The 14195-nt window shown below is 62.5% G+C and overlaps 1 protein-coding gene across 3 annotated transcripts in view; it reads left to right on the top strand.

The window, feature by feature from the left end:
* SLC6A2 (solute carrier family 6 member 2) overlaps positions 1 to 9688 on the top strand; it is a 55160-nt gene extending 45472 nt beyond the window's left edge. For 2 of the 3 annotated variants that reach the window (XM_036011852.1, XM_028501902.2), the window contains exons 6-15: positions 250 to 384; positions 1928 to 2031; positions 2920 to 3044; positions 3755 to 3867; positions 5084 to 5212; positions 5651 to 5750; positions 6691 to 6791; positions 7213 to 7380; positions 8656 to 8727; positions 9283 to 9610. In XM_036011852.1, coding sequence (XP_035867745.1) covers positions 250 to 384; positions 1928 to 2031; positions 2920 to 3044; positions 3755 to 3867; positions 5084 to 5212; positions 5651 to 5750; positions 6691 to 6791; positions 7213 to 7380; positions 8656 to 8727; positions 9283 to 9306 — 1071 coding nt within the window. In that variant the 3' untranslated portion in view covers positions 9307 to 9610. Of the gene's footprint in view, positions 1 to 249; positions 385 to 1927; positions 2032 to 2919; positions 3045 to 3754; positions 3868 to 5083; positions 5213 to 5650; positions 5751 to 6690; positions 6792 to 7212; positions 7381 to 8655; positions 8728 to 9282 lie in introns of all 3 variants that reach the window. The other variant, XM_028501901.2, reaches the window with a different exon arrangement.
* Positions 9689 to 14195: the final 4507 nt, after the last annotated feature.

Genomic DNA, 14195 nt, shown 5'->3' on the forward strand with positions numbered 1-14195 from the left:
AAGCGGCAGGTGCTGCGAGAACCTGGTCACTGTCCTCACGCCCTTCGCCCTGGTGGCAGCGCCGTGCCCAGGGTGGCTGACTCCCCACTCAGCTCTGAGCGGCCCCAGGGTGTGGCCCACGCCCGCTCACTCTCTGCCTGGCCTGGAGACAGAGCAGCCGTGTGCACAGTGTGAAGGGAGGTGGGAGGCGAGGGCCTGCCCCGCCCCAGGGGCAGAGCCACGCCCTCAGGGCAGCCTTGTCCCCGGCAGGTGGTGTGGATCACGGCCACGCTGCCCTACTTCGTGCTGTTCGTGCTCCTGGTCCACGGCCTCACGCTGCCCGGCGCCTCCAACGGCATCAGCGCCTACCTGCACATCGACTTCTACCGCCTGAAGGAGGCCACGGTCTGTGCCCGGTGACCCCCACCCACACGCTGGGGAGGGTTGGGGGGGCTCTCGGGGCAGGCGGCGGTAGGGGATCTGGTCCCGGCTCTGCCCCAGACTTGCTGACGCTTCTGCCCCGGCCTGATGCCGATCTGATGTGCCCCGTCCAGCTCTGAGGGTCTGGCACCGCGTGGTTCCTTTCGGTGGCCTTTGAAGACCCCTCTTCTCACAGGGAGCGGATACTGCAATTCCCTGTCCTGAGTTTTTATCTCGGCCCTGTGCTGTGGGGCCCCAACCCACCCCAGCCAGCCCAGTCCTGTTTCCACTTGGAGGTCCCCATCGGAGGTCCCCAATGCCGGTCCTGGCCACCACCCTCATCGGCCAGAGGGAGAGCTGGACCTGCTGACTGCCCCTCCCAGCGCCCGTGTCCTCCAGCTCCGTGTCCCGGCCAGGGTCACAGAGGACAGTGAAGGGGTGAAACTGTAGTGCAGCCCACAGTGGAGGGGCGAGGCTGGGAGCACAGGCTCAGAGAGACCGAAGCCTCCAGCCTCTGCAAACCGTGGCTGAGGTGACCTCGCCTCCTCCCTGGCCCTGCCTCAGGGACAGCTCCTTGGCATTGTCCCTCACAGCGATTCTGGCCACACGGGACCAGGAGGGACCCCTCCCACTACACACCTCCCCGAGTGACGACGGAGCACATACCACAGGGTTATAGCCCAGCCACCAGGAGAAAAGCCTGTGTCCTTAGTGGCCGCCAGAAAGAGAGCAGAGTTGGAGGCGAGAACCAGCCTGGTAAACCGTGAAGCGGGTCAGACTTCTATCCACCCCGCGAGCGTTTAAACAGGCCGAGTCTTTCCGACGCACGGAAGCCGCAGCTCTGCCCTACTCCATCGGGCTGCCCCTCTTGGGCCGACAGAGTAGGGGAAGCCTAGGAGAGTGTGGGTGGGGGAACGCCAGAAACCTCACCACCCCGAGTGGCGGCCCCTCAGTGGGGGTGGGCGAGGTGTGATTATCCCCTGGATACGGCTGCGGGAACTGGTAGGCGGGGAGGTGAAATGGGCCCGGACCAGACTGGGAGGCCAGTGGCTGGGACAGGGGCTTGGGTCTCCAGGCTGCGGGCCGTGTGCCTTCATCGCACAGAAGATGGAAGAATACGTGAACCCCACTGGCCCCCAGGAGAAACCACTGTGGGGCCGGTGGAAGGTGCTGGAAACTTACCCCTTCCTGAAGATGCAGCCTCCATAACTCCCGGGAGGGCGGTAACCTCGCCCCTCCCACACGGCCTGGTCTGTGGGCTCATTACCTTCCTTTGCCAGCCAGGACTCCACGTGGGGCCAGAAAGTTCTTGTCAGGACCACCCAAGCACTGGGAGACTCCAGAGAGACCCCAGGCCGTTCTGTCAGGCTTCAGGGGTTGGGGGTGGCCTGCTGCCACCTCCAGCTCAGACCTCCTTTCCTCAGGTCGTAGAGTGTCCCTGGGGCGCCCCAGCCCTCCTGGAGTAGTGAGACCGTCCCCTCCTTGAGGCAGCCGAGGGTGACAGCTTTTGTCTGCCCTTCTGTCCCAGGTCTGGATTGACGCGGCAACCCAGATATTCTTTTCCCTGGGGGCTGGGTTTGGAGTCTTGATCGCCTTCGCCAGTTACAACAAGTTCGACAACAACTGCTACAGGTGAGGTCCTTCCCCGGGCGCCAGGCGGCTCTGCGTCCTGGGCACTGGCCCCAGGCAGCAAGGGGAGAGAGCGTGCTGTTCTGGGACAAGGGGCAGGCAGCTGGACACAGGGCGGGGCGTGGCCTTCAGAGCAGACAGCACTTTCCATCTGTCCATTCGGTGCCCAGGCAGGTCGCATGCGTGGTGAGGGGCGGGCAGAGCAGACAGAAGTCTGCCCAGGACAGCGGGGTCTGTCCGTGGGCACAGACTGGGCCTCCGTCTGTCCCTGTCTCTCAAAGGCCGGAGACAGAATCACAGCCCCTGTGGTATGAGACAGAGTAGGCTGACGCATACTGGCGGGGCAGGCTGCAGGGAGAGTGAAGGAATGGGGTGCTCAGTCCTGGGGGGCAGCGGTGGGGGGGTTGACAAGAGCCTGGAGGCAAGCGAGAGGTGGGCCTCGGAAGACGGTCAGAACCCTGACCGGCGGACGCAGAGCGGGTGGCAGGCGTGGCAGGGAGGTGACTCACCCCCCTGGTTTGCTTGGGTGGAAAACAAGCCTGGGAGGGAGGCTGGGCCACCTGAGCAAGGCTCTCGGTTGCCTGCTGAGAAGCCGAGGGCCAGTGGGGAGCCACGGAAAGCGGGCTGAGGAGGGCACCGGTGACCCTGTTCCCCAACAAGCATTGGGTGCCAGGCTCTGGTCTCCGAGCGTTGCCCCAGCAGCTGTGCCCCATTTCTTGCAGCTCCAGGCACTCGCCTCCTTACGGTGGGACCGCCGGGCCAGGGCAGCAAGGACACGGGAGGCATGAGAGGCTGTGCGATCCCTGGGTGGTCCAGGGGGTGGATGAGCAGAGGCGGGGGGAGGGGGAACGGTGTCCGGGGACTTGAACTAACAGCGACTCTTTCCCCCAGGGACGCCCTGCTCACCAGCACCATCAACTGTGTCACCAGCTTCATCTCTGGCTTTGCCATCTTCTCCATCCTCGGTTACATGGCCCACGAACACAAGGTCAACATCGAGGATGTCGCCACTGAAGGTGGGTGGGCGGACCTAGCTCCAGGAGGACGAGGGGGCGGAGCAACCCGCCTCATTCAAGGCTGCACCGCTCTGTAGCAGCGGTGGGACTGGGATCACCTGCGGGGAGCCTTCCGGACGGCCAGTGGGAGGCGCTCTGGGTCCGTCTGGGTGGGAGTTCCAGGCGGTCCTGGGACCTGTGACGCAGCAGCACCTACCTCTGGGTCGGGCTGAGCATCCGCTCGGCTCTAGCCCCTGGGCTGCGCACTGACGCACCTTCACGTCGTTCTCACGGGTGAGAGCGAATAGACCCACTTTAATGATGAGAACGCTGAGACTCAAGCTCAGTAGCCCAAGGTCCCCCAGCTGACCAGTTGAGCCGTGGAGCTGTGTCCTTCCCCACTGTGTCCGGTATCCTCGTGGCCACAAAGAAGCTGAGACCTGGGGCGGGGCCCGTGAGCACAGAGGACCCCCCACGGGTACAGGCGGAGGGCAGGTTCAGGAGCTGTCCAGACGCGGCACCGCTCTCTGATCTGGCCGCCGGGGGTCCACCTCCTCGGCGCGTGGGCGAGCTGCGAGCTGGAGCTGGATTTGTCGGTCACTTTCAGGCCCTTGGTTCTCCTTGCCCTCATGTCACTGACCCGTGCCACAGGCTGGCCCGAGGCCCCCCTCCCACCTGCCGCTCCGACCGGCAGTCCCAGCCGGTGACGAGGCCCTTGACGTTTCTTCCAGGAGCTGGTCTGGTCTTCATCCTGTACCCCGAAGCCATCTCCACCCTGTCGGGGTCCACGTTCTGGGCCGTGGTGTTCTTCATCATGCTCCTGGCCCTGGGGATTGACAGCTCAGTGAGTGACCTTGTTCGGGACACATGCTCCCCAGCCACTTCCCACGCAGCTCAGCCTCAAGTCCCCGCCATTCCGACCCCTGATTAGTAGTCCTTTCCAGAAGGCCCTATTTGAATGCAAACAAGGAAGCGAGTCCTCACTCAAAAAGGCAAGTTGTAAGCCGCAGCCAGCACCCAGTAGAAACCCAGTGGCACCGTGGAAACCCACGCCAGAGGGGCCGCACACCGGCCAGCCCAGCGCTCTCCCCCTGCAGACGCGAACTGAAATCGGAGAGGGCGCGGAGCCCCTCCTCCCGCCGGGCGAGCGCGCACCCGCTTATTACGTCATCAACCAAAGCCCACGCAGCCCCACTCGCGTCTTAGAACCTGTAGCTGACCCATCTGTAGGGTTAGATGTCCTGGCCTCTTTCTCGCTGTGCGTCCACCCTTAGGACATCATGCCTGCAAGTTTGCAGGAAGTCTTAGAGTAGGGCGGGCAGGGGGCTTCCTCTCGCTGCCTCGGCAGTGGGGGGAGCTGCCGGGAGCGGGGTGTGCGGGAGGGTCCGAGGCTGCTTCCAGGCCCGGAGGAGGGGGTCCTGCCTTTGCTGAGCAAAGTCTGCCAAGGGGAGGCTCGTGTCCGTGGCTGGCTGGGAGGGGCAGCCTGTGCGGTACTTATCTGCGGTCCCAGGCTCGGTCGGGGTGTCATATAAGCAGACACAGGACGATTACTCATATGAGGCCATGAACGATAAATTAGCCCGGAGCGGCGGGCAAAGTGACCCTTCCTCACTCGGGGTCATGAGGACAGTAGCCCCAGTCCTTGCGGGAAGCTGCTGCCCCGAGTCCCCGGCCCCAGAAGCTCCCCTTTGGCGGCGGCTTCAAGGAGACCCTGTTCACGTGCTGATCCCTTGCCTCGGTGCTGGGCACGCTGTGCCTTCCACGCCCTGCAGGCTCACCTCACCCCACCAGGGCTGAGTGACGGGGGAAGGGACAGGTGCCTGTTGATGGGGGGGGGGACAGAGTTACCTGTCCCCCCCACCCCACGTGGTTTCTGAGTGCTGAGTTCGGCTGAGAAGAGCGAGAGGCTGGGGAGGCAGGCAGTACCCACCAATGTTGCCAGAGAGGCGAGGCAGTTGGTGCATGAGCCCCCCCCCCCATGACAAGGGGGTGGCTAGAGTCAGAGCCTGAGGTGCAGGTTGCCCCCCCTTCCTGCACCCACCCTGCCTGGTTCCCCCCAGATGGGAGGCATGGAGGCCGTCATCACGGGCCTGGCCGATGACTTCCAGGTCCTGAAGCGACACCGGAAACTTTTCACGTTCGGCGTCACCTTCGGGACCTTCCTGCTGGCCCTGTTCTGCATCACCAAGGTGAGGAGGGGCAGCGGTGTGGTCCAGGTCCCCTCCTGCTCCTGGAGGCTGCTTTTCAATCCGGTCAGACACGTCCAGCCTCTGGGCTGGTATGGGCATGGCTGGATGAGCTCAGGGCGGGCCGGACATCCACGACCCTGCAGATCCCTTAGGGCCACACCCCATTGTTATCTCCCCCCTCTGAGCCCGGGGCTCTCCAGCCAGCCCTGGTGTCAGAGGCAGCAAAATCCCTCTGACACCCTCAGACCCCGTGGCTCTGGAAGGCCTCGGTCAGGACACACACACGTGACACCAGCACAGTAGCCCCCAAACCCTGTCACCCACGTTGTCAAACTGGATCCTGAGCCAGTGGGCCAGGGGACGGGGACGTCGTGATGGAGGAGACTGTTGGCGGCCACTTCTAGCCGAGACGGCCTCAGCTCTCTCCCTCCGTGCCAGGGCGGGATCTACGTGCTGACCCTGCTGGACACGTTCGCGGCGGGCACCTCCATCCTGTTCGCGGTGCTCATGGAAGCCATCGGCGTCTCCTGGTTTTACGGTACGTGCTGCGCCCTGCGTGTGGGGGAGAGCCTCGGCCCCCCAGGTTTCTGGGCGCCTTTCACCTGGAGCCGAAGGGGCTTCCATGTGTGTCTGGCCGGGTCCTCGTCAGGAGCAGCCCCCCAGGCCTCACTCACCCCTGTGAGAGCCTCACCCCCTTCAGTGGGGCTGCAAAGGCACCCAGTGTCAGCTTTTAGAGAGGGACTCAAAGAGGCCGCCGCTCCCCAGCCCTGTAGTCTGCTCCAAAGCAGGGGGGCCTGGTTCCGCAAACAGAAGACAGGGTGCCCGGTTACACCTGAATTTCAGACAAATGGCGTGCCATCATTTTAGGGCACGTGTGTCCCAAATATCGCACGGGACATGCTTAAACTAAGATCATCTTAGTCTAAGATCGTCTGTTTGGAATTCACGGGTAACCGGGAGTCCTGTGTTTTGTCTGGGAAGCTTTTTCTGCAGCTGAGCGGGGGGAACGTGTTACCGAGTGTCAACGTGTCACCACTGTTGTGTGACAGGGCCCTGTCACACCCAGTGAGTCCTGTTCTCGGTCTTTGCTGCGAGTCACAGAGAGATCTCGGCGTGAGCCAGGGCCCTTCCACCAGACTGAAGCCCGAGGAAGCCAGGTTTCCATGGCCTCATGGTTTAGGAGCGTGAACCAGAGGGGAAGCCAGGCTTTGGAGTCAGGCTGACCTGGCCGTGTGCCCTGGGGCCAGTCCCCTCCCCTCCCTGAGCCTGTCTCCCTCTGGAAAGTGAATGGGGGTGGCCCGGCAGTGGCACTGTCTATGAGCGTGTCCTCTCCCTTGCTCTGCCCCAGCCAAGGGCCTGTCCCCAGGAGCAAGTGCTGGGGTGTCTGGTCCTGTCTCTCTGCCCAGCTCCCCGCCCAGGGCTCTGCAGGGCCGAGGTGATAGGTATGTGTGTGTGTGTGTGTGTGTGTGCGCACACAGGTGTGGACAGGTTCAGCAATGACATCCAGCAGATGATGGGGTTCAAGCCGGGCCTGTACTGGAGACTGTGCTGGAAGTTTATCAGCCCCGCCTTCCTCCTGGTGCGTGCTGTGGGGTGGGGTGCCCTGGGCCCTGGGGGTGGGGGGCTGCATCTGGGGTGGGGGTGGGGGGCACACATTTGCTTCTTAGGGGAGGAGGCTGTGGGGTGCGGAGTCCTGGCCCCTCGGACAGGACAGGGCGGTGGACTCCCTCGCCAGCGGGCTCTGTAGCCGAGGCGGGGTCCCCAGGCCACTGTGGGCCACCGCTCTGTCCAGCTCCGAGGTCACCTCTCCATTCTCTTCTCGTCCCCTGTGTCTTTGCCTCCCTCTTGTTACCATTTGCTTCTTAAATTCTTTCTTCTCTGTTTTCTCCGCCCCTGGAATCCCTCTCGCCAACCCCCCGCCCCCGCTGCCCCTCACCCCCCATTCCTCCACCCCTGCCCGCCCTCCCTCCTTCCTCCATCTGCGCCCGCCCGCTCCCCAGTTCGTGGTGGTGGTGAGCATCATCAACTTCAAGCAGCTCACCTACGACGACTACGTGTTCCCGCTCTGGGCCAACTGGGTGGGCTGGGGCGTGGCACTCTCCTCCATGACGCTGGTGCCCGCCTACGTCGCCTACAAGTTCCTGAGCACGCGGGGCTCCCTGTGGGAGGTGAGCTGGGCCCAGGGGGAGGGCGGGGGGCAGTCCAGGAGGGGACATCTGGGTCACTCCTGCTAGGGTGAGAGGGGAGACGGGACAGGGACCCCAGGGTCAGACGGACCCACCATGAACCTCAGTCCCCACATTTGTAACCCGGGGACACCCCCACGGACCTTGAAGGAAAAGCGAGTGCTTGCTTGGTGCGGGCACGTGGCAGATACTCAACCCATGTTACCGGCCACTGTGTCACGTGTCATGAGCACCGTTAGTGACAGGCATGCGCCTACTGCTGGGGCTCATGCGAGAAGGTGGCGCTCAGCCCTCGGGTCCTCTATGGACCCCGTTCGTTAATGAGGCCCCCCCTGCCGTGTCCCCTTCTAAGTGGGCCCTGTCCACAGATGTCCCAGCTCCCCGGGTCCAAGCTCCCTGTGACCTGGTGTCTTGGCTTGTACCTGCCCCTTTCCTGAACCTCAGCTGGGTCCGCCTAAACCAGAGGTCTGCAAAATGCATCTTCTCCCCTTCCTGCGAGCTCGGCCGGGTGTCCGGGGAACAGTGGCCCCGAGTCTGCAATGGTGTCCGTGCTGCTCCCGGGCCGTGAAAGTGCCCCGTCTCTTGTGTGTGGTGGGGAGGGTCTTTCCCTTTCGTCCTCACCGTGGGAGATGCAGATCTCACCCCTCCCCCGCTTCCTGGTCCTGCCTGCAGGTCAGCACCGCCCAGGCGGGGCTCCCAGCACGGGTGGGCCTTCCTGCAGCTCCCTGCCCCCCCCCAGGGGCCCGGTGAACCGGTGAGGACCTGAGGGAGGGGGCCGCACAGGAACTGAGGGCAGAGGGTCCCTGGCAGGGCTGTGGCCGCCTCCTCCAGTTCCTCCTGACATGTCCATGAACTTCCAAGCCCCAGAGCTTCTGGGTCGCCTGGAGGGTCCGAGTTCCGGGAGCTCGCCCCAGACACAGAACCCTGGACCTGCTTCCAGCTGTCCGTTCTCATACCGGGAGCACTCCCGCTGTGGGGTCACACCTGCTCGTGAGCTCGGTTTTTCCATGCCCGCCCCGTGAGCCGCCAGCCCCTCCAATCTGAGGCCGTGCGGGTATCTTCCCTCCGGACCCCCGGGGTCTGCCCCCCGGCACCTGGATGAATGACTCAGTGACATGTCCGTGATAGGGTGTCTGTATGGGCCTCGCATGCTGTCCGTGTGGGACTTCAGGCCCAAACCGCAGGTGGCTCTTACCTGGGGGCTCTGCCCTGGGCCGCCGGGCCTGGCTGAGGCCTCCCCGCCCCCACCTCCCACAGAGACTGGCCTACGGCATCACCCCGGAGAATGAGCACCACCTGGTGGCCCAGAGGAACGTCAGGCAGTTCCAGGTGGGTGCGGCCGGACCACGGGGGGCGGGGCCGCGGAGAGGGCCCTCGCTGCCCCCTGCTGGGCACTAGGAGGCGAGGCAGGGCCACGTGCAGTGGGCGGAGCTCACCAGGGTCTGGTGTGAGGAGTGGGGCGGGGGCCGGCCTCTCTGCTCCCTAGTCGGGGAACGCCACATGCCCCGACTTGGCTAAGCTCCCGTCTCCCACTCTGAGTCATCACCCCAGAGTGTTGCCCCACCAGGCGGAGGACTTCTTGTCTCAAAGGAAGCGCTGTGGGCTCATGGGTAACATCTTGCCCTGAGTCGCACCTTGTTTCTCTTAAAAACATCCACGGCGGGGGTGGGGGAGGGTCCCGGTGAGCTCCCTGCTTTGGACTTGCTGTTTGGCGTGGGGACGTCTCCTCTGCCCTGTTTGAGCCTTGGCGGCCGGCAGGGGACCCGCCTGCGTGTCCTCCGGGTCTTGGGAGGGAGGGGTGTTCCCCACCTCCGCCGCGCTCCGCAGTGGGCCCTTGGTCCTCCGGTCCCGCCCCCGCGCTAAGGCCTCGCCGTGTCCCCGCAGTTGCGGCACTGGCTGGCCATCTGACCCAGCCCCAAGGAGGACGCCCGCCGCGCCAACATCCAGGCCCAGGGGTCTGCCTCGCTCCCACCCGGACGCTGTCCAGGGACTCCTCCCCCCACAGGTGCCCGCCTGCCCCCACCCCTTCCTCTTGTCCCCGCTCCAAACGACGTCGTGGTCTGATCCTCCTTCACCTTCGGTTCACCAGCCCGGGGGCTGCGAGCTTCCTTCCGCCAGCCTCGAGGGAGAAGAGGCAGGCGGGAACAGGACCAAAGAACTTGCACAGCCCACGGGCATGAACTAAGGGGGGCCTGCTGGAGGGAAGGGGGTACGGGGCGGAGGGGGCAAAGGGGAATAATTGGGACGACTGTAATAGCATAATCGATATAATATACTTTAAAAAAGTAGAGAATTGAAAAAAAAGACTTCTGTCGACCCTCTTGTTTTGGGGATGCCGGATCCGACTTGAGAGATGGCCGGAGCGGAGGCCGCGGCTGGAGCGGAGTTCCCCCTCCCCCACCCCACGTCTGCTGGCCCCTCGGGCCTCGGGAGAAGCCCTGGGTCTGCCCAGCGCGAGGGAGGGTGTCGCTGGATCAGCCACTGTGAACCAGACACTGACAAAAACCCGGCGGGGTTTGGGGTGGTGTTCGCAATCCTCCCTCTCCGACACGCCCCCGCCAGCCCTCCCCTCCCGCCAGCCCTCCAGGGTCTGATCCATGCCCGGGAGCTGGGGTGTGTCTGTCCCTGTCGTGAGGTCTGTGCAGAGACGCTTTGGGGGGTCTCGAACAGAAACTGTCCGGACAGTTCTGACTAGCTGGGCGTAAAGACAAGGGGGGGGCTTTCAGGAAATCAAGAAAGACTCTCTCTGCCCCCAAAGAAGACCCCAGCGAGGGCCATGGTCGGGACATACCCAGAGCCGCAGGTCCCTTATTTCTGCAGCACAGGATGTGTTTAGAGAGAGGGCGGTCCCCACACCCACGCTGCCTCAGGCGCTGTCTAATCCCGAGCCCCAAGCCAGGACGGGCAGACTCGGCGTCAGAGGGGGAGGGGCCTGAAGCGCGCCCAGCTCTTGGCCACAGCAGGCCGGGCGCACACCGGAAGGCCACGGTCGGCCAGACCACAAGGCATATGCCTGCTGCCCACCCCAAACTCATTTCCAGGTCCCTCTAAATTTCTGTTCTTGCACCACAGCTCCCCACACTCCCCGGGGGTTGCCATTGAACCCTGACCCCTGTCTCCCGTCCCCTGATAGTAACAAAACTCTGTCAGTGGAGCAAAGGGGGAGGGCGGCCTTCAGAGGAAGGACACAGCAGCGCTGACATTGAAAACAAGTTGCGTGACCGTGCAGTGTCAGAGCGTGATTAGCTAGACAATTACATTTAGAAAGACTCCACTGGAGTTTTGGAATTGGAAGGGAGGCAGGGTGCAGGGAGCTGCTGGCCTTGTCCCAGAGGGGACGGGGTCTCCGGCCCAGGCTCACAGGCCAGGGAGGGGCCCAGGACCGAGGCTGCAGGAGCATCAGCACCTTGGACAAGGCCAAGGCACCGGGCTGGCCTGTATTCAGCGGATGCGCAGGCTTCTCCCACCCCAGTTCCTCCTCCCAGAGCTTCACAAACCCCACCTGCGGCGTCCTCCTAAGAAGCCGCGGAGGCAGCATTCTTATCTCCTCTGCATCTGGGGGCCACGGGGACACACGGAGGTGAAGTAACTTACTGGCTGGTGAGGCCGGGATTGGAACCCAGGAAGCCTGGTTCCAGCCTGTGCTCTTCACCGCTCTGACCTGCCATCTTCCTGCCCCTGACGTGGCCCAGCGGGTAGGGCCATGGGGCCTCACTAGCACCAACACCCTCTTTCTTACTTTATGTAAAATAAAGATACGTACTTATGTGCACATACATACAGGTAATCTGTACCTACACACATCTACATATGCATAAATATGCACACGTTTATATGTAAATGCACATTTATAGGAAGCGTGTGCACATCTATTTCAGTGCCTCCAGTGGGCTGGGATACACGTGCCCTGCCCCAGCCCCGTGGCCGGAGAGAGTGGGTGGACACACAGGGGTCTTCTGCCTCCCCAGGAAGGCGCCTGTGCTGGCTTCCTGCAGACACGCCCCACACCCGTGCTCTCTGCTGCCGCATACACCTTCCGTCTGGGCTCTGAATCAAGAAGCAAGAGATTACACCTGCAGGCGCTGGGACACAGGTGCAAACACAAGGCGCATGGGCCGAATCCGGCCCTCCGCCTTGTTTTCTACCGGGCACCTTGTTTCTACCCTGTGGCAGCACCAAGCTCTCGCTTGCTTAACTGTTGAGGAGCGGTTACATGTACACAGTCCTAAAATAACCTCCGGCCCCTTGAAGGCAGCCTCGAGGCTGATGTGGCCCCCGGTGACAATGAGTTTGACAGCCCTGTAGGCTGACAGGGTGTCCTTGGTTCCAGAGAAGAACGTGAGTGAGGGCCTTCCCTGGACCGGCCCGAGGCCCGGGAGACACTGAAGAAAGTCACCAGGGGTTCAGACACCCAGCTTCCTGTCCCAGCACCCACAGCACGCGGTTCTCTGCTCCTGGAGAGACGGCGCCTAGCCCACCTGCAGACACCCTGCCGACCCCACCCCCCGGCAGGGAGAGCAGGAAGGAAGAGAAAGGGGGGAAGGCAGAGGCCGGCCATCTGCCCCCCTCCTCTGGAGGGGAACAGCTTTCTCAGAACCCCACCCAGACGTCCGCCCACATCCAGTTGCCCAGGTTCATGCAACCGGACAACCTCTGGACTGTCCCCGGGAACGCTGCCGCCCTGGACAGGGTCAGGGTCGTTGTGGGAAGAGGGTAGTGGGAAGGCACGGCCTCCCTCCTCATGGCTTCCTCCCCTGATTCCATCGTCAGCGACAACAGGGTTTTGTGGGAAGCACCATGGTCCGGGTGGCCATAGATACGGGCTTCTCCGTCTGGCCTGTGGGCTCACGGGAAGGACTCAGGGCTTGCACGGTGAGGACAGACAGACCTGGGGTTAGCGTTCACCGAGGTGCCTCTGAGCTGGCTGAGAGGGTAGGTATGCCCACCGTCGCCCAGTGAGCAAGCATTCCGCCCACCGCCGACCTCCCCCAGGGCTGACAGCATTTAGCAATCAGTGGGAGCAGCTGATCAAAAGAGAATCCGGGCACTGTGGCCGCCAGGGGGCGCCAACACACACACTTCTGCTGCCAGGCCGAGGAGGGAAGCCGGGACTCCCAGCTCAGAGCGTGTTTGAAGGCTCCCCACTTCCGGACTCGGGCAGCTGGGAGCTGGCACACCCCCGTCCCTCCAGCCATAGATTGGTGCCGGAGCGAGTCAAGAGGCCAGCCCAGACTCCAAATGAGTGGGGCGCAGAAATCACACGGCAACAGGCGAGGGCAGGAGAGGCGAAGAGCAGAAGCAGGGGTCTAGTTAGGAGTCTCAGAGCAGCCCAGGCCACAGGCGAAGGGCAGAGCCCGTGCAGAGAAATGCTATGCAGACGTCCCAGGAGCCAGGGACAGGACTGGTCCCATGTTGGGGGCTGGGGAGGCTATGTGGGCCCGAAGGCACTTATTCTTAACAGGAGAAAGAAATAAGATTTGGGAAGCTCCCACCCAAGCAGCTCCTGCATGGTTATGACTCTAGAATCTGCCATAAACCAGTCTGAATGCTGTCCCTGCACGTGTGGGCACGGGCGGATTCAACTGCTGTTGGGAAACTGCTGGGAGTCTGGGCGTGGGGTGGCAGCTGGGGCCCTATCCGAAGCAGCTGTGGCCATGTGGACACTTTCCACCAGAGGGCAGCAGAGACTCGCCGTCTGCCAAACGGGTGCCTCTGGCTGGTCTGGAGATGAAGGACAGGCTCAGAGGACTGTTGGATTCTGTCCAGTGCAGAAAGCAAGGCCTGCTTTGCACGGAAGGACTCAGGCCCCGGGGCCAGGCTGCCCGGGCTCCACCCCCAGCTCTGTCGCCAGGCTCCAGCCTCCTCGGTTGCTTTCCTGCTCTGCTGTTGCCATCTTTATTTTCCTTTTAAGGATATTTTTTATTTTTAGAGGCAGAAAAAAAGGGAGAGAAACATCAGTGTGTGCGTGCCTCTCACACGCCCCCTACTGGGGACCTGGCCCTGTGACCCAGGCATGTGCCCTGACTGGGAATCGATCCAGGGACCCCTTGCTTTGCAGGCCGGCACTCAATCCACTGAGCCACATCAGCCAGGGCATCTTCTTAATAACTTTTAAAATAAGGGGTTGTTTTTTTTTTGGTGGCTTTATTTTTGCACAGCAAATTGTGTAGCTGGCCTTATCTGTCACTTACTAGTTAAGTTTTCCTGTGTAAGCCTTCATAGGGTTGATACCAAGTATGTACCTCAACAGGTTACTGTGAAGATTATTAGAATATGTAAAAGAATTTATTATGAAGACACAAACTTTCAGTTACTATTATTATTATAGCATGCACAGGTATAGTCACCAGATCACCAAAGGCTGATGTCCAGCTCCTCCTTGTAAAGAGGCACGGGCCAGACATCTAGCCGTCCATGTACCGAGTCCCGTTGCCAAACACTTGCTGGGGGACCATGAAAATAAACGTGACCTTGGTCCTGACCCTAAGAAGCCCACATCCCGGCAGCAAAGCCTCTGGTCACTAGCAAACTTGCCTTCCTTTTTTATTCCCGTTGCCCGGGCACACAAGAACGCCAACGAGCCGACAGCCAGCAGCTCTGAGTTGTTCCGGCCACCGGGACCTGAAAGCCATCACCGGTTCCTTCGGGCCTGCTGGGTGGCGGCAGCCCCAGCCTAGAAGCCTAGATAGGGCGCCCCTCCCGAGGAGCCCACACCTGATGGGCAGCAGCACCACCCCGCTCTGGGCCCGTCAGACAAGTAAGAGGAAGTGTGTGGGCTGTGAGCACCTGCCGCCCGG

Source organism: Phyllostomus discolor, chromosome 12 (assembly GCF_004126475.2).
Source record: "Phyllostomus discolor isolate MPI-MPIP mPhyDis1 chromosome 12, mPhyDis1.pri.v3, whole genome shotgun sequence".
Lineage (NCBI taxonomy): Eukaryota > Metazoa > Chordata > Mammalia > Chiroptera > Phyllostomidae > Phyllostomus > Phyllostomus discolor.